Below are 25,511 nucleotides of genomic sequence, written 5' to 3'. Positions count from 1 at the left end.
CATTGAGGCCCGGTGACACTTTTATACGGTTACGATTAACAATCACAAACGAAATTAGAACCCAATAATATTATTAAGTTTTTTCACACACGCCTAAGGACTGGTTTGCACAAAAAACCAGTCCCCTTTTCCCGATGCTTAATATTTTGAATAACTAAGCGTTACTTTGCTCGGATTACCACCTACGTATTTGTGTAAACACAATAAATATTTTTTGGGTGTCCTTTATCTGCGCCAGTAGATTGGAGATATTGAAGTTTAAGATACAAGAAAGATAAAGATGTCATAATTTTTGTAGGAAGAGGTAATTTGAGTGCAATGAGAGCTATCCCAATATTTCTGAGAGTAGATTATGATTTCATATTTCATGCGTTTCGAGGAACCCAACTAAATAATATGTAGGTATACCTACTTATATCCTATACCTACTTCGTTATTTCTCGTTTGGTATTTCACTTTTTATGCAGTGCCTAAATAAAAGTTGAGTTTTAAGCACCTAAACATAATGTTTCAGTCTTCAATGTACTTACACATGCTTGCACTAATTAAATCACAGTTAACGCGTGACATTTGTTAAAGTAAGAATAATCTTGGCATTATAACACCGCATTAAACACGTAAAAACCATCGGGCAACAGTTGTGATTGAATTACACACTAGAGTACCGGCTCTCGGGCGCACAAAGCGAAGTTGGGATTAACTAACCAGCGTTAAGTGGATTAGGGAGCATGTGGTGCCGGCCTTCCGTCCGCTGTCGTGAACACTTACGCCCGTATTCACAAACATTACTATGAGGTCTCACAGTGCGCGTGGACGCACAGGGTGACACACGAACCAATCACAGAGCTCTATTCAACGCTGTGTGTTCGATTTGCTGCTTCACTAAGCAAGTATCGTTTGTGAATACGGGCGTTACACTTCTATTAGGTAATTTATGTTCACTGGTTTTTCATAAGATACAAATAGGTTCTTATTGAAACTTGTCCGTGAGAAACTAGATGAAATTTTAAAACGAAGTGAAGCTACATATCACGAATGTAGTCTTTTGATTTCAATAACGCTTTGACGGTACTTAGAGAAAAGCTTAAGAAAATGAAAAGTCACGTGACTTGTCTAGATAGGAGCTTTAAAGCTTTTGCATTTTATTTATCAATTGAGAGATGTGAGTAAAATAATTGTTCATTACTTTTTTTGTTAAAATCATAAATAGTTAAGTCTCTAAAATCTATAAGAGACGAACATAAAAATCTGGGTTTTCACGATTCAAATGTTAAATTTTTTTGCGAAAAATATCCATCCCTTGTATGTGGCACTCATTGACAACTAATAGCATTAAATCCTCATTTGTCATTTTGTCCCCATCCCCACAAGAGGAAGCTCTCCAGTGGTCAATGGTTCTGTCCTCAGCCAAAACACCCAGCCACTGTATAGGGGACAATGGTACAAAGCCATTGTAGTAATTTTGTTTTGTCAATACGTAAATAGTCCATAAATATTTAAACAGCTTAACCCTTGGGAACTTTCAAGAGTTTTTTTAATCACTTCCGTGCAATATTTGAATAAGAGTTTATTGTAGAGCACCAACTGAAATTCGGTGCTTCAGGATTTAGGTATTGCATTTTATCATTACTTTTGATATGACAGAAATAGAGTTGATGACCAAAATTAAACTGTGTCTAAGGGGCTAAGGGCTGATTTTTCAATCGTCAGATAACTTTCAACCGAAGAATAAACTTGTCATTTTGGCATATTTTCCATGCTGAAACTGTCAATGTGCCAAACTTATTCTTCGGGTAAAAGTTATCTGACGATTTAAAAATCAGCCCTTAACCAAATAGAGTTATTAAAATATTGTTGTCGTCTACTTTGAAGTAGAGGTGGGCGCCGATATAAAATTGGCCGGCGGCGGCGCGCCGACTTTTTGACCTCGGCGGCGGCGGCGTCGGCGGCGTGACCTTGTTTGACCTTTGTTCATTAGGTTTTTTTTTAATCTGCTTTTTTAGTATCTGTCGTCAAGACTAATCAGGTGATTTGCAGTTGGTTGGGGTTTGGGCCACTAGAGCAGTGGTTTACCCTAGTAAATTAGCTCTCTTGATCATAGATACTTTGATATTTGGATAGCAGGTCTGGCTGAGATCAGGTTCTCGTGTATTTCCTAAAGACGAGCGTACCAATGTGCCGATAAAAGTACCCTTAACATGTATTTTTGAGGTTTTGGAAGCACATAGTTAATGTTGGATTAGCTGACTGTCGGTGGAATATTATATTCAGTTCTGTTTTATTTATATTTATGGTCTTTCCATGTCATCCTACTGTCCAGGATTTTAATGCAGGTTGATTGCAACAATGTGTCGAGGTCTAGATTGGCCGGAGGATAAATTTCACATCTTAACTGATAATATGGTGAGACTTCGGGGCTTAATTACATGCTGACTTTGCAACAGTCTAGTCACTTTAAGATCACAGTTACATTTGAGGAATGCCGCAGCTTTCTGGTGTCTGGTGTCTGGATCAGACCAAGTACAGAGTCCTGGGGTACTCCAGCTCTGCAGCTAAAAAGAGAAGATTTTGTCACCGAGTTTGATGTAAAACTGTCTGTCACTGAGATAAGAATCCATCAGCAGGTAGTAGAAGTGTGCTAGAAAGTATTTTTTAATTTAATAGAGTAGTCCTTTATGATAAACCCAGCTGAAGCCGCAGCGAAAGCAGAAAAAATGTTTGAAAAAAAAAACGAGATTCTTTCTTTTCCAAACATTGTACTGATTATGGTTGGTATGGTTTCTGCCAAAATTTATGGTCGGGTATACTATATTACATGGGTCATACTTAGGCAAGGGAATAAACGAGCAAGAATGATCCTTTTCCATAATTTTAACAATACAAAGGTCAGATTAATTGAGCGATAAGAGAATTCGTTAGGCGACTTGCCAGCCTTATGGATCATTTCCAAAGTTAAGAGACTTGCGAGGTTCTTCTCACTCAGTGTGGTCATTGTCAAGACCATGGACTTCATGGTGATCAGATCAAACGCAAGTACTTTACGAGGGTCCATTTTGGCTATTTCTTTAGCTTAGCCATCTCTCTTAGCGTTAGTTCTTTTGTTTCAGCCGAACGACGTCCTGCGCCGCTCGCATTCAGGCACTTCCTGCGACCTTCCCCAAATCGTCGGTCCACCTAGTGGGAGGCCTGCTCACGCTACGTCTTCCGGCTCGTGGTCGCCACTCAAAAACATTACTGCCCCAGCGGCCATCAGCTCTACGAGATATGTGCCCCGCCCACTGCCACTTGATTCTGTGGGCTATGTCAGTAACTTTGTCCTCCTGCGTCTTTCGTCCTCAATTAGCGTAGTATGAATCAATCTTCTACTTTGAGCTTAAGGAGGGTAAGCGGAAACGTAACAGAGTAACGCTGAGATGGGTTCCAGGTCACGCGGGAATCGTGGACAATGAAAATGCCGACGAACTGGCCAGAGCGGGAGCGGAGGGAACACAATATGGTCCAGAACCCTTTTTTGGCATTCCCAAAAGTCTCGCTCGAATGACCCTGGAGAGCATATATTTAAACAAATCCTTTAAGGCATGGTCAGACACGCCAGGATTAACTCATTCCAAAGCTCTTATAAAAGCCTATGACCGAAAATGCTCTAAGCAGATCATAGGACTGAGTAGGATCAAAATGCGCATCTTAGTTCGAGCCTTCACTGGACACTGCAGCTTAAACAAGCACTTGTCCACTGTGGGACTGTCCGAATCAAGAACGTGCAGGATGTGCCAAGAGGCAGATGAAACGCCACTACACATTCTCACGGACTGCGGACCTTTGATGCGCGAGCGGAGCTTACTAGGCATGGAACATTTCATGAATAGCAGGTGAAAAATCATATAAAATGAATTTCATTAATCACACCTGCTATTTTACTTCACATAGACTGCTATAATTTCACAGTCAACGAAATCACGAATCACATGAATTTCATTCATTCATTCGAGCGAAGTCCGTGAGAGCAGCTCTGCGAAGCGACCGCGCGAGTAAGAAGGAATGATTTGATCATGTGCGTGTTAGAAAAGGACGAGAGATGTGATGACGGACAAAACTGGGCATTTTAAATATGAACTTTAAACTCAAAGGTGTAAGGTTTAGATTTCCTTGTCACGATTCGTATGATTTCATTAGATAGCAGGCAGATGAAATGAATGATTTTTCACTAGTCGCGCGGCTATTGATTGTTGCATATGTCGCAGCCGTATTGTATAATCCGCCGTTTTACATTACCACTAGGCATTTTACATTACAGCTCTGTTTTGTAATACGGCGGTTCAACGTTTAGGCGGATTGAAAACGGCTGAATGAAAATCCGCCGGAATGTATTCGGCGCCAAACGTTCTTCAATACGGCTAGCCGCAATGTAAAACAGCGTGTCATTACCCGCCGCTTTGACAATTTTTAGTTCCCATTTTCAATACCGTGGCGCTGCCTGACATAACAATAACTACAATGGCATCGGATGCAGAAAATGTGTTGCTAAATTACGGAGTTATTTCTGAATCTAATGAAGAAAACGTTATAAATATGTGTCGACAGTGAGTTTAAGAACAAATTTTAACTTGCAATTGTAGAATTTCTATTCTTCATAATGTGGAACAGTCAAAAATCCGTGGACAAGGGACCGAGTTTTGGAGGTTATAGCCCACATAAAAACCGCTAAAGTGGCTATGGATTCTGGTGTTTGGCGGAATCCTATTCAACATTATTGGTGCAAAAAGTTTGATCTTAGGACAGTGGCCGGTGAAGATTTTGAGATATCTTTTTATTTAAAATGTTTGTACCTTGTGACTACTCATTATGTTTAAAAATTACGAAAGCCAAATATTTTATTATATTATTAACTTTCAAAAAAAGTTTATTTGTTTTGAGATGGCTGTCCCCTGTTATTTATAAATATACAAAAAAAATGAAATAATCATTTCTAACAATGAAAATAATCATTTCTGTCTAATTTATAAACGTAATACTGAAGATATTGAATTTTAATATGAATGACTACTTGTAGGGCCTCGGTTATAATAAATTCCTACTAAAATACTTCGTCTCGTTAGATAAGTATTCGTATTCTAATCATTACTTCCACAAATGTATAGTACATTTGTAAATAGCAAATCGCAGAAAACATTCCGAATGAGCGGGTAAATAAATACGGTGCGATTTTATTTCGCGCGCAAATATTTTAGCGGCGCGTAATGTATTTATTGCGTTGGCGCGGTTAGTTTTTGCAGCTGTGATTTTAACACCGCGCCTTTATTTTATGTATATTGTATGAACAATGGTAAGGTAGGTATAATAGGTATGTAAACAGTATTCTTTTTGTCACAATATTCTTGTCGCTCTTTATTGTTTAAAAGGGTTTTAATAAGTTTTCCTATTCAAATATCTGGAACTTCGATCATACAATTAAATAATATTTCATATCCATTTTTATACAGACTTTATTAGACACTGCAATGGTACAGGTATATTTCAGGAGAAAGATACATTGTTTATGACTCACGACAAACTGAAACTACGTTAGGTATTCGACCAGCTGTAGTTTTAGGTGTTAATCAATTAAAAGAATAATGATACTTAAAATTATGTAGATCGGTATTTGGAACATTTATATTGACATAGTGATCTTGTGCTATAAAAACTTAGAGCAAGAAATCAAGATGTAACATATGTTCTGTTTATGTTCTGTTTATAAAGCAAAACCAAATCAAAGTTACAAAAAATACTGACCAAATCATTTAGCAACACCAGCAAACTCCCTCAATATCGACAGCTGCGCTCATTCTGGCAAAGCTCAATTGTACGGAAGCCTGCGCCGCTGGCTGCGCCGGCGCAGCGGACGTACTCGTCACCACGGGATCCTCCAAGTCCACTTTAATACAATTACAACACCATTGTACCCCGAGTTTTTGCTCCCCAACATTTTACACCACAACAATAAACTTATTTTGCCAACAATAATACTTACTAACTGTACCTCGGATACAATAAACTTGACCATGTCAGTCACGATGGACAATGTTTTTTCAACACTCAAATCTAACTGTTCTTACAAGACGATTGTGTTTGCACGTGAAGTGTTTACGGAGTCTGGACCAGATACGATCTTAATCTCAGATTAGTGGCGAGTTAAAAGCCATTGTCAGGTTGTCTAAAAGTGCTTCTTTATTCTGCTGCCACCTATGAGGGACAATTAAGGGTGTATTCCCACAGTGCAGTGGTTAATACAGACAGGGTATGAATCTTACTTTGTCACCAACATCCGGTTAAAAAACAATCTTTTGTGTATATGGTACGAAAACTCTGCCTATTTTGATTTTGTTTATCTCTATGTATTTTTTTTTGTTGTAAGTTTAATCTATGACATTTAATATATGTCAGCAATCAAAATAACACAGTCACAAACATAAATGCCGGTTTTTAATTAAAATTACAAAAATGATACCTTTTATGAGCTTCCCAATGTGTTCATCGAGGCGCATGGTTTCTTACACATGTTGCTTCGTCACCGTATGTTTAGTTTTACACGTTTGGATTATGACAGACATTTTTCGATTCGTAGACAACGTGTCTTCTGTGTTTTTTACGAGAAACAAAGGCCAAAGTATTCACGCTTCTACCAAACAATATTATAAAACTCGAACTACTACTGAAGTGAAATACGTGCTCATGTGGAAAAGATATTACTTGATTAAATCAAACGACGGGGTAGACATATTTCCAACGTTACACTGTCCAGTATCTAACTGCGTATTCACAGATAACAGGAAACTTTTAGGAAATGACTATAGCAATTTCGATGCCCTTATTTTTGACTACGAGCTTACAAAGAAAGACGATAAGCCGGTGAAGCGATCACGGTCTCAGATATACATTTTCACAACAATCGAGTCTTCGTACACGCAGCCTCTGTGTGAGGTGACCAATGATAATTTCTTCAACTGGACGTTTACTCCGCGGCTCGATTCTGATGTGTTGTGGCTGTATTTTGTGGTAACGGATACTAGCGGAACTGTGGTAGCTCCACGTCGAAATGTGAAGTGGAAAACCAGTTTGGAACCTGTGAGACCTGAAATAAAGACTATTTTGCGTCGCAAGAAGAAAACGGCAGCTTGGCTCGTTAGTCACTGCACAACAGATAGTTTCCGGGACCAGTACTTGTCGCGACTGCAGGAGCATCTCTACCACTACTCGCTGCGAATCGACGTGTATGGCATGTGCTCGAACAATAAGTGCCCCAACGACAACTGCGACGAGTTAATTAAAAACGAATATTACTTTTATATGGCTTTTGAAAACTCATTCGCCGTGGATTATGTTTCCGAGAAAGTTTTACATGGCTACAATAATTACGCCATCCCCATTGTGTATGGCGGTGCAAATTACAGCAGGTATTATAACGATATATTGTTTAACGTATTCCTTAATTAAAGCTTATTGCCTCTTATTAAAAGAAGCTCGGTATAAACTAGGACGAGATGATATCAGATAAACTTCGATTGATCACTTAGACCTTTCTGTTTCAGATTCCTTCCACCGGGTTCCTACATCAACGCCAGAGAAATACACCCTTACAACCTGGCTTACATAATACAAGAGGTGGTGAAAACTCCTGCCCTTCAGGAAACCTTCTTCAGGTGGACCAACCTTTACAAGATAACCGATGACCCGAAGGTTTACCACCCCCTCTGCGATCTCTGCAAAGCTCTACACAGTACCAAAGCACTGTTTGCTCCAGCAAAGAAGAATATCAGGGTTTGGTGGAACGGCCGTAACGGCATGAAGTGGTGCCTATCTGACAGCTACTGGAACGAATCATCCAAAGTCAACATTGACGCTAAGCATATTTTTCCTTTGTATTAATTTTTTACCTTTATTTTTGATATATTTGTTTATATTTTTATATTTGTTTTAACCTATTTCTAATTTTTTTTAATGCTAACATATTTTGTTCTTTGAATGTTTTAAGAGAACTAATTAAACTATTTCGTAATAATCTATTTCTTTCAACATTATCTGTCTATTAAGTGAATCACAGTTTAATCTCCTATAATTACATTTCCCATCAACAAAGCCATAATATCTCCAATCTACGCCGGAGAAGCAATCTCCCGCCGCGGAGCTTAGCGAAAACCTCATCAACCCCAAACTATACTGTAAGACTTAAGACTTCATTGAAACGATAGTTTTCTAATCCACCTACACACAATAACAGGCAGGACGTTATTAATTTCATACCACAAAAGAGCATGTTGCTACAAATATCCTCACAAAAGAACTGGAGTAATTAACGCACAGTCGCATTGGTTGAATCCGTCGCCGGTCCCTGGGGAGGCGTGGGCAAATCGCACAATACAGTAGTTAGGGAATAGGGGCGCGTATCGGCGGCCGTTTAACGAGCAAATTATTTAGTAAATGTTGCCAAATAATAACATTAATGCGTGGGGTTGTCAACTCTGCCGCCGCGTGGGCTTGGGTGGATAAGACGATCGATCTTAAATAAATATAAATAGATATTTCTTAGTAAACAGTCTCATAATCTCACTGAACTCGTGGCTTATGTTTAAATTTAGACACTTAGAACAAAAAATAAGTATCCACTTACCTAAATATTTATTTGAGACGTTCAAAAATAATCATAGTTAGCAGATATTTTATAACGATTGTAAGTAAATAGGTATTGGTAGAACTCTTTTATTAAATAAGTAAAGGTAGAGCTTTAACAATGGTGTAGGTACTCTATTTAATTGCCTCAATTCATACCTTCATGTTATTATGGACTGGAATTGAAAATGACGCATTGTGGATTAGGCGTTGTCTGTGGAAAATAATCATCATCATCATCATTTTATCTTTACCCATCCACAGCTCAACAGCTGTGGATGGGTAAAGATAGTGTGGCCGGGTGAAACAATAAATTCGTATAGAGCATCAAGTTTCATCTTTTTTTACAAAGCATCAAAAAGGCAATCACTTCAGGGAAGGTTCTTCAAGAGCAAACAAAGCCTGTCCTATCCTTCTAACCTCAACAAAAGTTAGGGGAGGTCCCGGCGGGTGGTTAGCCAATGAGAGCGAGCGCTCTGCAAACAGTGAGCACCGCACGATTGAGTGGCTCTCCTCGAATACTCTCGAATGCTCTCGATGCTCCATTGTTCGCGGCAATTAAGAGCTAAACGCCAAATTAATGAGCACATTATTATGTTAACGCGTGACGGAGCAGCGACAAAGTCTTGCGGCGATTGGCTTGGAAGTAATGGCCGTTTGATGGGAAAATAATGTTAGAGGGTGATGTCAATTCTGAGGTCATGTTGGGCACCAGTAAGTTTATTACTAAAAATAATTCCAAGTTACAGAGGTACGTGAAGCTAAACTTTCTGACTCTACTATAGGGAATTAAGAATGTAACCAAAACAATACACTACATTTTTCATCACAATATTAAAACCTTAGGAATGTTCCTCAAAAAAATCCAACATATTCAAATTACAAGTGATCGGTTGTCATCAAAAATGCCTTGGTAAAAAACATAAAACACCAAAGAGCTTGCCAGTAAGCGGGTCTTAGCAGGCGCTCCCTTGGGACGGCGTCCCCGCAAACGGAATAGGTAATTCAATAAACTCCGGAACGCGCGGCCTAATACCGAAATTAGCAATACGATATGAATAAATAGATTTCGGTCTCGTCCCAGCAGATGTCATGGGAATAGCGCAAGGGGTTTCGGTCATTAGTTCGGTAAGTATTGGGTTAGCGAATATTAGCACGTTTTGTCCTTGTAATGAAGGGTTGCGCCTTACGGATAAACAGAGCAAAGAATATGTCGCGGTGAGTTTGCTTAGTGAGGCAAGCTAGGAGATTCATGTTACGCATTACGAACTGTTTCGGCATTTATTAGAACAGTTTTGAAACATTTATTTTACTTTATTTTTTATTTGGAACCTTAAAATACGAGGTTCTATTTAACCGGTGCTATGAGTTTTTCACTTTCATTGATAATTTTCTTAATTCTTATTGTAGACCGATCAAAATCTCTAGACATCAGTAAACATCTCATATCTGTTCAGCATCTCATGTAGCAATGTAATGGCATTGTTAGCAACAACATGGCTGTCAATTATAACGGTAGCATCGAGCGCAGAGATACGGCAATTAGCCGAGAGCAGGAAGCCCGCGCGCCTGCGCCGCGCCTAATTGTTTCCGACATAGTCTTCTTGCCCCCCTGCTCCCACCCTCTTGCCTGCCAACCCTCAGGGCTGTCAGATGGATTTTCACGGTTCATAGTTGTTAAATTTTGAACGGTGTTTAAACAGCAATAACAACAAGAACACAAAAACGCTTATAAACTCTGATTCATCATGTAATCATTGCATTTTTAAGGTGACAATGCGTTAATGCGTTTATCATTATACAGTAATGAAGCATACCATATGATACAAGAACCAACTTGAAATACAGCATTCTAAGCAGTTCAATCAAGGTAATATACATACCTAACCCTAACATACATACATCTCGGTATGCTATGAAGCACTCTTCTAATCAACACTTCCACTATTGCCTATGATGTTGGTAGGACATAATATCCAAAATCCGCAGCTACGAGTAAGCTCCGATGTAAAACTTGTTAAGCGTGATTCAAATATTAAAAGGTACTAAAGTATGTTAACTAAAACCTGTAACTGAAAATGTTTCCTACAATTTCGAAAATTATAAATAACTTGAAAAAATCGAACTGCCTAAGGCGGGAATTGAACCCACGACCTTTCGCTTGCCGCTAAAAACTGAACTCTTAACGCCCAAAAATTTAATTTCCTACAAATCTTTATCAATAGTGTCAATAAGCTCTACAAGAGAAGTCAAGGCCGACTACATGGGACCATATGAAGTTTTTACTAGTTGCCAACTAGCCTTTAGTAGCCTGCCAACCCTGGTCCATGGAGGCTGCAGCGACCCTCGCCTCGGGCGGAGGAGGTGGATGTTACAGCGCTGTAGCTCGCGTAAATATTGGGAAAATAATATCCATTTGCAGGTGCATCGCACAGCCACGAAATAAATATAACGCGTGTTACTTGTGCGGTGGGAAAACGGAGTGACAACCAAAAATATTTTTAAAGCTGACTCTTTCATTGACTTCAGTTGAATTAGTTTTCTTAGTAGTCAGTTACAACGAATACTCTCTATTTTAGGATAGTTAGTTTTTTGTGATATCATGTTAAAGAGTGTGGAATGTGGATAAGTATATGAATGAGTTTAACCTATGTATTTCTAAATACTTAGATTGATCCTAATGATTTCAAAATTTAACAATAAAATTAATTTCGATAATTAAACAAAAACTATCCTAATAAAAGTACTTCGTTAAGAAGTAACCAGCCATTTAAGTAATTGAAACAGATTACCGTAATGCGAATCGTGCCTATTAATCTTCAAGTGCTTCCAGATAACGACGTACCGATATTAATCAGTGCTTCACAAAGCGGCAGTCACAACAGCGCCGTCGGCAATTCGTCACGCGGGCGATCGCACGCGCAGGCACGTGCGGGCAATCCCGGACAATTGCGGACGGCATTGTGTCCGGACGGTCCGGACGCTGCGCGCGAAAAACGCACCATTGTGCGGTCTCGGTGTCGGTGACGGAGATTGACCAGTGATTGGGCGGCTATCATAGGTGCAACGAATATTTTTAAGCTAGAGAAAGCACGTGCAATGCAACATATGCGCACGATCCTTGATGGGACACGCGGACACGCCTATCGCCGGTCAAAGTATCAATGGTCAATTGTGCATTTTATGAAGGCTCGATTTTTTAGAAAAAGAAGTGTTGAATTTCAGTAATGCGATCAACTTTAACGGTCAAATTGCATTGAGCATTGGTCAAGCAAATACCTACATTTCGCAGTAAAATGACAACAATGATGACAATGAGCACGGGCCATATACCTCGGATCATGTTACACTAAACTCTACATAATGAATGCATTACATTTCTCTATTCTTCTATCATCTTTTTTTAGGAAAATCTTTTCTAAAATGTTTTTATTGATCTTTTCGTGTATAATCATATTGTTAAATAGATTTAATCAAGTTAAGTTCATAAAAATCTCTTCTGAATTTTAAGAAATGTTTGAAAGAGAAAAGTAGAAAAGAACCGAGACTAATCTCAGTTATACTTATTACTTCTTAAGAGTTTATCATTTTGTTTGTTAAATATAAAGCAACATAATATGAAAGGATTGGACATAATAACAACGTTGGAATAAAACTGTGAGCAACAACATTCGGCGTAATAGAGGCGATCCGGGGACGAGGGATAATAGTTCGTCATCCGATAATAGCGGGCTTAACACGGCGCAACCCTTTGTGGACGATTGTAAAACTTCACCAAAACATTTTCACGATCTGATTATTTATTCGCCCTAGACATTTAATATTCGCAAAGTGAATGTTTTATCGCAAACGCCGGATTTGCCGGTGTATTTGCGGCAAACAGCCGACTGGGAATTACTGGGCTTTAGCGCTCATTTCATTTCCCGCATTAAAACATATTACATCTGTTTTTGGATACGATACAAAACACTTTTGTTATGCTGTAATCCGTATAAATATTTGCCTATTATTTCCAATAATACGATTCCATCCGATTATGTTGAATTTATCATTACATCGGTTTATATTTCAGCGAATAAAAGTTATTACTGAGGTATTAATGCAAAGGAAAGTGTTTTGTTATGGATACTTATTACATTGTTGGGGAAAATGGAAATTGGATTATTCGCTTCATGCACACTGACTATCTAATTACGCTATTAGTGAGTGCTCTCACTAACATTTCTTATTTTGTTTACAAAAGAAATAAAGTTGCTCAATGTTTCTTATTGTTCTGAACAACATTGTCATTTTATATTACTACAGCCCTTTGATAACGAGAGTTTTTCTCGCAACCCTTCACGTCAGTCACGCCGCGGCGTGTAACGAAATGAAATATTCACATCACACGTTTTACAAACCCTCGCTTCATCGTAACAACCACTTTCACCATCGGTTCTGTCAATTTATATTTGCCTGCAATCATTAATGCAGCCGTCGCGGGTACCGAGTACCGATGTTTTTGCGAGAGAGCACTGCGGGGCTGGAGACATCCCCTGCTCCCCGCGACTGGTGCTGCGGTGGACGAGCGAGGGGCGCCCTCGGCCATCTCCCGGGCATAATTATATCGGTCTCGATGCGCAAACTAAACTAGCCGAATAAATAGGTGTCAAGAGCAATGCGTCAGAGCGGCCCGGGGGGCGGACGTGCCGCGTAACCGGAGCCACTCGCCTCATAATGCTACATAATTCAATTGATTTCCCCGACACTACCCGCACGCTTCCTTCTAACTTCGTTTAGAGCGTTTTGATATCGGATACCGTTTTGACGCCTCCTTGTGCAATTCTTTCTCAGTCGGGGGAAAATAAGAGGCAGAAATTGATTAAGTGGTTGTATTTAACAAAATAAATAAACGATATGGCACTTAGAATCTAGTGATGGTAAGAGTAGGCGGGGGATGAGTAGCTCACGTGTCCGACAGGTGCAGCGTAGGCTACTTTGGCGGGCGCAGCGTAGGCGACCTGAGCGGGCGCGGCGTAGGCGACTTGATGAGCGGGAGCGGCGTAGGTGACTTGATGAGCAGGAGCGGAGTAAGAAACTTGGGCGGGAGCGGCGTAAGAGACTTGGGCGGGCGCGGCGGCGTAGGAGACGTGGGCGGGCGCAGCGTAGGAGACCGGGGCCTGTGCGTAGGCGACCTTAGACACGGGAGCGGCGTAAGCCACCTTAGCTACGGGAGCAGCATAGGCGACCTTGGCGACATGAGCGGGCGCGACGGTGGGGTGGCCCTCGTAGCGCACGACGGCGTTGAAGCCGTGCTCCTTGTCGGCGGTGTACTCCACGATGCGCTGGGTGCCATCGGGCTGAATCAGCGAGTAGTAGCCGTGGACAGCGTCTCCGTTACGGTTCTCCTTCTGCTGCTTGATGTCGCCGCTGTGCTGGTCCTCCACGGTGTAGGAGTATTCGTACTGAGCAGGTTGCTCGGGCTCGGCATACGCTAGTTTGGCGAGTGGCACAGCGGGGACGGCCACAGCCGCTGCCGCAGCTACGAAGCAGAAGAAGACCGCGATCTGTAAAATTGAGAAAAGAACATTATTTCACTTTCATAGCAATTGATCACAAATTAATAAAAACCAATTTTGTTCATATAACTAATAATCGTTTAAGTCATTAAAATGTAGAGCTTCTGAGCTTTCATCCCAATTTGACATATCCCGAAAACGTTTAGATGAGTTAACCGAATTTACATCATTAACACATTCTTTAATCTAATTAAATTAATTATTAATCTCAACTTACTTTGGCAACCATGTTGTTTGTTTTGGTTATTTGGAGCAAGTGTGCCCCTGCCGGCACGCAGCTTGCTTTTATACGGCCACGCTTGGGGACGCTGCGTACGCGCCGCAAACTGGATCGGTTATGTAACTCATTGATCCACGCGTTACTCACTAACGGACGCGGGGGATCCATCAATGTAATCGATATTGGTTTAATTACGATATCATAATAGTACATCGAAGTTTTTGGTAATAAAGTTTTAGATTACCCCTTCTTCACACATACTCGTAAAACGTTATCCAGTTACTTTTTTATCTTCCGGGAACGCAATAAACCTAGGATAAAGTAAATTTGTCAATTTAGGGAAAATGGCTCATCAAACTAAATGCTGAGGCATGTTGTATAAATTAGATGTAGGTAATCGGTGCTAATTTGCATTATAAAGCTGTATAATGATTCGCTAACGACAATCTACGTACAATAACCAAATCGTTTGAAATGAGTGAGTGCAATAAGAACAATTAACAATAACAATCATTTTTCTTTCAATATAAACCCTTTACAAAAACTTTGATAGAACCAATAGGCTTTATAACAAACCAATATAACTAATTTTCTATATCTTTGAAGATCATTGGTAAGTTTGTATCTATATTTCTATCTATAATAGAAATCAAACTAGGGAAACATCACACTCTAGCCTCGTGTTGCTCTACATAGTCTTCAACAGAATAAGTTCATACTTAAGCAGTAACTAACATATTCATTACTGTTTAAGTAATAATGGCTCTTAATCTCTCCCTAATTGCACAATGGAAAAAATTAATCAGTTCATCAGAGTCGATGAATAATGCCCCGATCGGGGTCATTATTACGGGCCGGCGCGTAATGTGTTTACACACGAGTGCCTCAATTGAGACACTTGTGCCACACCCAGTGTTACTTCAGACAAGCTGGACCACAAAAATGTATCACAAATTATAATTAGATTACATAGACCTAGATCAACATCAACTCTTAGCTTGGCGCAGACCACCGACTTTTAGTTGGCCGATAGTTGGGTCAGTCTGTTTTAATCAGTATGGACATGTATGAAAGTGGCAAAGTGCGTACATTACATCGGCCTATTCTTTATACAAATTAGAATCGGGTTCAACTACGAGTATCGGCCAATTAAAAGTCGATGGTCTGCGGGTACTCTTAAATCATGGATGTCGCTACAGGAAAAGCTGTTTAACTTTGCGACAAATAACTATGTACCAACTGGGAGGTAGTTAGTACGTAGATGCACATAACCAATGCATACAGTAGTAGCCCGAGGAGGTCTTTATTATTTGTCTTCTACTTTGCACTTGACGGGGGTCGATCCTTACTCGAATCTCTTCTAATTTTCTTCCGAATCATTCCTTTTGTAGGTGTCCTTTTGTAAGACACTAACGTACTCTGTTTTTAGTTAAGCTGTAATATCTTGGGTACATAGCAGTCACAGTATGGGTACATAGAGGCTCCTTAAGAGCAAAATGACGATTTGTAAGAACTATTTATTAGTCTAAACAAATAAAGAAATTTTGACTTTTGACTTTGACTTTGAGTGGTGGGGAAGATATAGAGTTAGTCCTATAAACCTAGAGGTACCATATAGATTGCAATTTGCCTCGCAAATGTCTTATAGCAAAGTATTTAAACATAGCATAAACAATAACATTAATCACAACGAGCAACTTTAAGTTTGCGAGAACGCTTTGTTACACACGACTGCCTGAAACCACTATAGCCACACCCAACCTTTAAGAACTACTAAAGTATCTAAGTATATGGATACCCAACTATTTGCTATGCCAATGAAGAGCAACTCACAGATATTACACACATACGAGTAGAACAATACATTTTGCGTAGTAACATTGAACTAAATCATGCAAATCTTTTTTAAAGATAATCGTATGCTTTCAGCTAAATGGCTGTTAGCTTTGTGACAAAATAAAATAGGCACAACTTAATGTCGTTGGGGGTTTACCTATTTATTCTCAGAAAAGTGTTTAAAAGTATTTTCTTCGGTAAAAATATTATCGTAAACCTAACAACAAAAACTTAAGTGTTAAAAAAACAGGAATTTCGTTTATTTTGAGCGACTAAACAAAAATCGTAGCTTTTGTCCCGAAGCGTGTAGTAATCGTTGAAAGTTCAATGAGTCGGCAAACAGTGACTGACTGGAATTGACTGGACCTCAGTCGGGTCAAACACTCCAGCCTCACCCTAGAACAATCTAAATAATATTTTTTATTGTACTCTTATGTACAGTCGACAGCACTCAAGCTATTTTTAGTTTAGCCCGGGCGAGAATGGCATCAAAGTGTGGGCGACAGATTCATATCCATATTATCTTCAATGATATAAATAAAGTAAATTATTAGCCTTAATATTTTTTATTTCTAATCAACACATAAGTACTTAGATATGAGTGGTAATAGGTAACTGGTTTACACAAGACTGGCAACTTTGTAAGTACAAAAGAAATATTCTAAAATATTACTTAGCACTAGAATTACGTCATTTTATTTCAATTATGAAAATGTCTGAAATGCAAATAACCAATATCTTTGTAACACCCCCAAATATTTCAGTGCTAATACAAACAACACGCAAATTACAGTGATTACCGATTCTTATATCACACAAAACGTATCGTGCGCATAATCGCCGGCAAACACAGCGCTCTTCCTCTTGGTTACGGAAGCGCACTTTTTTACGTTTCCGATAGCTGGTCAGACGGTTTTTGTTAAAACAGCGATATTGTTGTTAAAAGTGTTGCAAACAAAAAAGTGCATATTGTATTGGCTTAATGTCTAATATTGTAAAATAGCTAAGTCCAATGTAAAACAACTGATGAGTGTGATTAACATAGAGGTACTTAATATATTTATGAAGATCCACATTTGAACTCTATCTCATAATATAAATGTAAAAAGTGATAATCTGAAACTCGCTTATTCGATAAAGCAATTATTTGTAAAGAATATCACTTCTATGTTCACTTAATAAAAGTAGGAGTGTGTTCTTAGTAGCAAATCGTTTTGCACTTGTATCGGCGACACATCATCTAAGAAATTTAACAAGTCAACTACACTCGCGAGCAAAACTATGGAATCACTTACATGAAGTTGTTTCCACGCGAACTTGTGTACTAACGAATTTGTTAGGAACAAAAAAAGTGGCACCATTTTAAAGATTAAACTTTTATCTTTAAATTGATACCAAATTCATTTAAATCACACCAGTATTTAAAAAGATATCCCGGCTGATGTGAAGAAGTAACGAAAAAGACATGTATGAACTGTTTGATACGTCGCGAGTTGCGGCCTATTTACCCCCTATCAAAGCATGCGTTTTTAGATTTTTGCTTTCACACGTTGATTCATAAACATCTCCGCTTCTTTTGACACTTTACCTGGGATTCTACACCTTCAGAAGCAGCACAAATCGTTGCACTATTGCAAGAAAGGCTCAGCCAGCGGGCTGTCGCACGTCAGCGCCACATAAGCCAGTCCTGGGTTTCGAAAGTTTCAAGACGCTTTCGGGAGACTAGTGGCTTTATCCCGAGACCAGGTTCTGAACAGCGCCGGTGCACATCGCAGAGGGAAGACCGTTTTTACATGTCAACCTCTCTATGAAATCGTCATTTGACTGGAATCGATGTCCATCAAGAGCTCAGAAATGTTCGTAAGATAGCTGTTAGCGAGTGGACAGTTCGTCTAAGATATAAGCAATAGAATTTGACTCCAAAAAGGCCTGCCACAGGCTCGAAACTGACGGCAGGTCACCGATAAGCACCCTTTCAATTTGCTCGTACACATCTCGATGGGAAGGCGAGTAATGGAGGCGAGTTCTGTTCTCCGATGAATGCAAACTGTGTTTGCAGGGCAGCAGTCGAAGAGGTCGGGTTTATAGGCGGCCTGAGGAGCGATTTGTGCAGTGCTGGTTCGCTGAAACAGTGGCTTATGGGGGTGGCTTGCTCGACTTAACATCGAGATGTGTACGAGCAAATTGAAAGCGTGCTTATCGGTGACCTGCCGTCAGTTTCGAGCCTGTGGCAGGCCTTTTTGGAGTTAAATTCTATTGCTTATGTCTTAGACAAACTGTCTACTCGCTAACAGCTATCCTACGAACATTTCTGAGCTCTTACTGGACGTCGATTCCAGTCAAATGACGATTTCATAGAGAGGTTGACATGAAAAAACGGTCTTCCCTCTGCGATGTGCGCCGGCGCTGTTCAGAACTTGGTCTCGGAATAAAGCCACCAGTCTCCCGAAAGCGTCTTAAAACTTTCGAAACCCAGGACTGGCTTATGTGGGGCTGACGTGCGACAGCCCGCTGGCTGAGCCCTTCTTGCAATAGTGCAACGATTTGTGCTGCTTCTGAAGGTGTAGAATCCCAGGTAAAGTGTCAAAAGAAGCGCAGATGTGTATGAATCAACGTGTGAAATCAAAAATCCGAAAACGCGTGCTTTTATAGGGGGTAAATAGGCCGCAACTGGCGACGTATCAAACAGTTCATACATGTCTTTTTCGTTACTTCTTCACATCAGCCGGGATATCTTTTTAAATACTGGTGTGATTTAAATGAATTTGGTATCAATTTAAAGATAAAAGTTTAATCTTTAAAATGGTGCCACTTTTTTTGTTCCTAACAAATTCGTTAGTACACAAGATCGCGTGGAAACAACTTCATGTAAGTGATTCCATACTTTTGCTCGCGAGTGTAGAAATTAGAATTGGCTATTGTAGCATTTTATTATTTTCGTAGCTCGTAGCAAAATAATGTCCTAATACTAAAGACTTAAACGCAATTTCGTAGCAAATGATCTCTAATTGGTGTTGACGACAGTCTACTTACGCACTCAATTTTATGGGCTTAAGTCGTTAACCTTCACTAACGCATTAGTATTATATGTCCCAATTTCCTTTATTTGGAGCTCAGATTCTCACATTACACATGTATATTTTCGTGAAATCTCTTGTATGTCCTCTTGTACAAACTGGTTCAACTACATCTTTACCAATTAAGCCCCGTATCACAGCACGCTACCAAGCAATAAATTCTCAAATATTAGTCTCTAATAACACCAAAACTCGTCTCACAACTCGGCAACGATTTGCAATACGGGCCTAAACGTACACGATATTACTCATAAGGTATTGATCTAGTTTTAAATTGCTAAACTATTGATTTACATAATCTGGGTACGTTTGATGCAAAAGCCATATTTTATATCTTTGTTGGCAATGTCCAAATTAATTGTAAAATATTAGATATTTGTCACATGCCACCTTAATGGTTGGTGGTGATTATGAACGACTTGAAATAATGTGTGCTTGCAGCCTACACGGGTACCTAATTGCTTTTTCATTGCAACATTTGTACAGGATATATTTTTGATTAGAAAATATCTAAATGTGGCATGACGTTTATAATAAAAGCTGATTGTTGTAGGTACCTAGATTATTGAAACATTTTAAAAAAATCGTTCAATGAAAGTAAACTAACATGTTAACAGTGTAATTAGTTTAATAACAGGGTTTCAATAATTTATATTTCCTCGATTGATAACATTGAACCAAATGAAAAAAAAAGTTGTTAATGATCTTTCTTGAAACCTTCCCTTCGACGTATTCTAGGAAACATTCATCCAATTAACTTTAATATTGAACGACTATTTTGGTACGCCGAAATAAAAAAACAGGTGGCGGGCCTTGGAACATAAATGGAGTACAAAATACCTACATACTTATCTTGACATCTGCGAACATGTCAGACATAATTTAACAATAGGCGATTTATGCAGTTCACTAATCTGACTCGTGATACGTGTATCATGAACTCCACCCAGTCATGTCGGTCAAGGCCTGGGTCAAATTAGTGACCAGACTACTTTTAATTTCTCTACACGCACACAGCCACTCCAAAAAGACCTCCCAAACAAAGATCTGCTCGTACAACTGTCCAAGATAACGTAGAAAGCGAGAGCTCTCCCATAACTGGTAACATACCTGTTTATTTTAGACGTGTTTCCAATATGCTATTTTTAATTTATTATGATGATATGACCGTAAGTAATAAACGGAGTCGCGTAAGTTTGGTAATGGATCGTTTGAGGTGTAGGTAGTGTGGTTGTATTTGTTACAACATAATACAATATATCGCTTTTGAATACTCCTTTTATAATATGTTTTATGTATTAATGTCATGAAGGTATAGTTTGTTTAGTTTTTTAAGAATATTATAGTATTTAAATAATGCAACGTAAACAGTGCCTAATGTTCGTTACATTACCATTAATAAGTTATTCAACGTTTATTGGTTTTCTAACTCGAATTCTTGTGCGAATTCTCAAGTTTCTGTAATCAATTCGTTACAACTCCAAAGTATTGATTAGTGTGTGTGGTTCCACGTACAGTCACGCTCATAGGGATTGGTGTTTGGTAGAGCCACCTACGCACAGGTATTAATTAAAATAATATACAAAACTTCTTCGAATTAAATACATTAATCTCTAAGGAAAACCGTGTGACTTAAAGGAATGGTAAAATACACACATTGGTATACCTAGTAGCGGTACTTATTCCACTTTACTTTTCAAGTGTAAAAAAGATATCACGCACTTTTGAACCTGTGGCCCCGTGGTTAAAGAATTGTCAAGTAACTCTTTCAACTGGAGTTTCCAAGTTCTATTCCCAGACGAGACATACCGAAGATAGTGTAAAATCGTTGTAAATTTTTGTTAACTTGTTTTGGGTATTTTACGGTTGAATAAATGAATATTATAAAAAAATACTTCCACTTCATTCAAAATCAAAAATATTTTATTCAATTTTGACCACTGCTCTACACAAACAGACACTTTTCTCTGTTTTTAATCTATGTCTTACCTGCTTGTATACGAAAGGTATACAAGCAGGTAAGACATTTTTAAATGTTGCAAATAAAAAGTTTTCTATTCTATTCTATTCTATTCACTGCAGTGCACTGGTGGCACTTATTAGAGCAAGCAGGTTAATTCCTCTGCTTCCGATAAATATTTCTGTCGGAACCTTGTGCCAAAAATTACATCATTGTTTTGCCCGTGAATATGGCGCTATCCGCGAAACCTGTTGTGTTACTCGCATTTTCCGTTAAACTTGGGCAAGGGCGCGCCATAAATGGTCAAATTAATCTTTATTGTTGAACATTTTTCGGTTAAAACTTAACGGAGTAGACTCTCCATACAATTGAACGATCACAGAGTTTACGGGATTAAGTCATCATAATCATTCTAATACGAGTAGGTATACAATGGTCTCCACGGCATGCATGTTCGAGTAAACAACGCTACCACTAGGCCACCTATCTGGGGGCACGGCAGTGCCCCCACCAAGTCGAGCAAAAAAGCGGCACGGCCGTACCATCCTTTTCTCGAAGCAATTCAGGCCATTTTCGACTGCCTGTAACTTCGTTGTGGATAAAACTAGAAGGCTGAATTTTCATTAGCTATGCAGGCATTGTAAAGACACGGTATATTTAAAATTTCATTCAATTTGAACCAGTAGTTTAAGAATTATAACGGGTCAAAGTTACTTAATTTTGTCACTCACTGACTCACTGACTCACTGACTCACCGATCATCAAAACTCTAAGGCACTTCTAGCAGACCTAGAAGCTTCAAATTTGGAATATAAGTAGTGTTTGGTGTATGAATCAAGGAAAAACTAAAATATTTGGGGGCACGGTAGTGCAACCGCCAAGTCGAGTAAAATTTTTCAATTTCGGTCCAGTTTTCTAGATACATAACTGCTGTCTACAAAATACAAAAAGAAATGAGATCCCATCAAAAACAATACTTGTCAAAAAAACCAAGTCTCGCAACTCAGTTGTTCTACGGTAAAAAGTTGTGAGATCCATGTAATACCAAGTCCAGGCCAGGAAATCTTTAACGTTTTACATAAATATATTGACTTGGCCATCGCATGAAAACACGTGTAAATTAAATTATTTAGTGCGATGGCCAAGTCAATAATTTATGTAAAACGTTAAAGATTTCCTGGCCTGGACTTGGTATTACATGGATCTCACAACTTTTTACCGTAGAACAACTGAGTTGCGAGACTTGGTTTTTTTGACAAGTATTGTTTTTGATGAGATCGATCTGTTCCGATGCAATACCATCATCTAATACCAATGATATTTGTTTTAAATCTTTATTATTTTACTAGCGGCCGCCCGCGACTTCGTACGCGTGGATCCCGTTTTACCACCTTCATCTATCTTACGCGGTTTAGATTTTTTCATACAAATGTTTTTTTCCCGCTAACTCCCGTTCCTGTGGGAATTTTGGAATATCCTGTTCTAACTAAGCTTTAAGTTTACTAAGGTACCTGCATGTCAAATTTCAAGCGTCTAACTTAAGCGGTTTAGGTTTTTCATACAAAAGGATTTTCTTACTAATTCCGATTCCCGTGAGAATTCTTAAGTATACTATAACCTGCCCAGGAGTATGAAGGATAATTGTACCAAGTTTCGTTAAAATCCGTCGAATAGTTTTTGTTTCTATAAGGAACATACAGACGGACAGACAGACAGACAGACAGACAGACGGACAGACAGACAGACAGACAAAAATTTTACTGATTGCATTTTTGGCATCAGTATCGATCACTAATCACCCCCTGATAGTTATTTTGAAAATATATTTCATGTACAGAATTGACTTCTCTACAGATTTATTATAAGTATAGATATAGATATTCCGACCGGATACCACTCTTTAAATTAATTTTAATAAATGTACGATCTATTCCGAACTAATACCATACTTATTATTATTCTGTGCTAATACCAAAACAACATGAATCTTGGTACAGTCAGCTAGAAAAATGATTTAATTTATAATGATGATACGATTGTAACACAATGCCTTACTTGTACTTAATAGTAGGTACTAGACTATTCTAAAACTCTATATTAACTTTAATACAATATTTTTACATACAACTTATAGAACAAGTTCAATTGAAACCTTTTGTTTAAAAATTTTACCTGCGAAAAAGTTGTTTGCCTGTGATAAACTAGGGTAATTTTATAGTATGAGCCGTATCAGATCAGCGGCTATTATGGTACAACTTGCATTGCATACATTACAAATACCTACAACCATTAGAGGTCAAAGGTCACATTCAGATTTCATCACTACGTCTACAGGTGTTGTCGTCGCTATGTCTGGAGTTTCCATGTGCCTGAGCTTGCTGGATATTCTTACATTGTTGTACGAAGTAGTAAACCGCCCTGTTCTTGTTTAAAAGAATATGGTCCTTAATATAAACTTCTGAGACTTGATGTGTAGCACTGACACAGTTTCGATGCTCTTTACATTCGATCGAGTTCCTTAAATTATTAAGACCAGTTGTGTCAACGGCCACGCTGTCTACATACTTTTGAGAAATTGCGTCAGATTTAACTACCGCAACCATGGTTAAAGACTCGAAGCAGTGTAGAACGAATGCTGGACTTACAACTGGGCTTAGAATAAGTAAAAGCTAATTATGTTCTTCAAATCTTTTTATTTTATTGTTTAGGTCTATCTATAACAATTCGTTTCAATAAATAATAACAGTCATTATTAGACTACAACAACAACAGCTTAGTGATGGTAGGAGATAACAGGGGATGAGTAGGAGACGTGAGTTACGGGTGCGCTGTAGGCGACCTTGGCAACAGGGGCGGCGTAGGCAACCTTGGCTACAGGGGCGGCGTAGGCAACCTTGGCGACGGGGGCGGCGTAGGCAACCTTGGCTACAGGGGCGGCGTAGGCAACCTTGGCGACGGGGGCGGCGTAGGCGACAGGGGCGGAGTAGGCGACCTTGGCGACGGGGGCGGCGTAGGCGAGCTTGACGGGGTGCGCGGGCGCGGGCGCGGGGTGGCCCTCGTAGCGCACGACGGCGTTGAAGCCGTGCTCCTTGTCGGCGGAGTAATCGACGACGCGCGTCAGGCCGTCGGGCTGCAGCAGCGAGTAGGAGCCGTGCACGGCGTCGCCGGCGCGCGCCTCCTGCTGCTGCTTGATGTCTCCGCTGTGCTCGTCGTGCACCGAGTACTGGAACTCGTAGTGCGCGGGCGCCTCCACCTCCGCGTACGCCACCTTCGCTACCGGCACCAGCGGCACGGCCGACGCCGCCACGGCCAGGGAGAGGACTACGAAGAACTGTAAGGAATTTACGTTTTTTAGAATTTCAAAATTCAAAAATAAGAATTAGAAGTCGGTTAAAATATACATAATCCCAATTGTCACTCATTTTACCACTAATAATAAACAAAAACAATAGGTAGGTATTGTACCACCAAGTCGATCGTTATTTGGATTTAGAATTTTGTATGGTATGGCCTAGTAAAGACTACTCACTTTGGCTGCCATTGTTGTTGTTAATTTGCTAGTCAGAGCTTGACTGTGACAATGTGCGAGTGTCGATACTTTTTATACAAGCATGTGCACGTAGGGCGTAGAGTGACAACGCCTGGGGCTGCTGACCGCACTCGACCACTTGCACTCAAAGTGAGGTTAAGGTCACATTAAGGTATTTCGTTAATGTTTGTATGCGTTTAATTATATGTAAATAATAAGTGTAACAACCTGAAATATCAACAGTTATAAGGGTTTCGTAATACCATTCTATGATTCATCCCAATTTTCTTTTCCGTTTATTGCATTTTCTTATTGGATACACTAGTGTTATGATAGTGATATTATACTTACTGTGAAGCAAATGGTCGAATTTTCATGAATAAGTAAATTCACGAAAATTACCTAGTAAAGTATTTTAACGTTCACTGTGGTTGATTCCAACAAACCAGATGATAGATTTTATAAAAAGGACTGATAGACCTCTTACATACTAGGTATCGTCGGGTCAACGTCTTATAAAAAGCTTAGATTTTTTTTCTTGTAAAATTAATTCGCCAGTCAGTGTATCTGAGATAGATCAGTTCCCTCCAGCTACTACGGTTGCTACCAACACGTCCATTATTACGGATGAGCTATTTATTATTCTAGTATATTTTAGTGATTTATTGTTTACAAGTAGCAAAAA

The 25,511-nt window shown here is 39.3% G+C and overlaps 2 protein-coding genes across 2 annotated transcripts; one reads left to right on the top strand and one right to left on the bottom strand.

The window, feature by feature from the left end:
- The first annotated feature begins 6,434 nt into the window (after positions 1-6,434).
- Positions 6,435-7,905, top strand: LOC114362084 (alpha-(1,3)-fucosyltransferase C-like). Its single transcript, XM_028317343.1, has 2 exons — positions 6,435-7,433; positions 7,569-7,905. The coding sequence occupies exons 1-2, from the start codon at positions 6,481-6,483 to the stop codon at positions 7,903-7,905; spliced, it is 1,290 nt and encodes a 429-aa protein (XP_028173144.1). The 5' UTR covers positions 6,435-6,480.
- A 5,598-nt stretch (positions 7,906-13,503) lies between these two features.
- Positions 13,504-24,905, bottom strand: LOC114362081 (cuticle protein-like). The gene is made up of 5 exons (XM_028317339.1): positions 24,827-24,905; positions 24,290-24,628; positions 24,137-24,244; positions 20,582-20,600; positions 13,504-14,167 (listed from the first exon to the last, which is right to left on the bottom strand). The coding sequence occupies exons 1-5, from the start codon at positions 24,836-24,838 to the stop codon at positions 13,557-13,559; spliced, it is 1,089 nt and encodes a 362-aa protein (XP_028173140.1). The 5' UTR covers positions 24,839-24,905; the 3' UTR covers positions 13,504-13,556.
- Between the last annotated feature and the right edge of the window lie 606 nt (positions 24,906-25,511).

The sequence above is a fragment of the Ostrinia furnacalis genome, unplaced genomic scaffold, assembly GCF_004193835.3.
Source record: "Ostrinia furnacalis isolate ACB-3 unplaced genomic scaffold, ASM419383v2 OfSCF6168, whole genome shotgun sequence".
Classification (NCBI taxonomy): Eukaryota; Metazoa; Arthropoda; class Insecta; order Lepidoptera; family Crambidae; genus Ostrinia; species Ostrinia furnacalis.
This window is presented reverse-complemented; position numbering and strand designations above follow the sequence as displayed.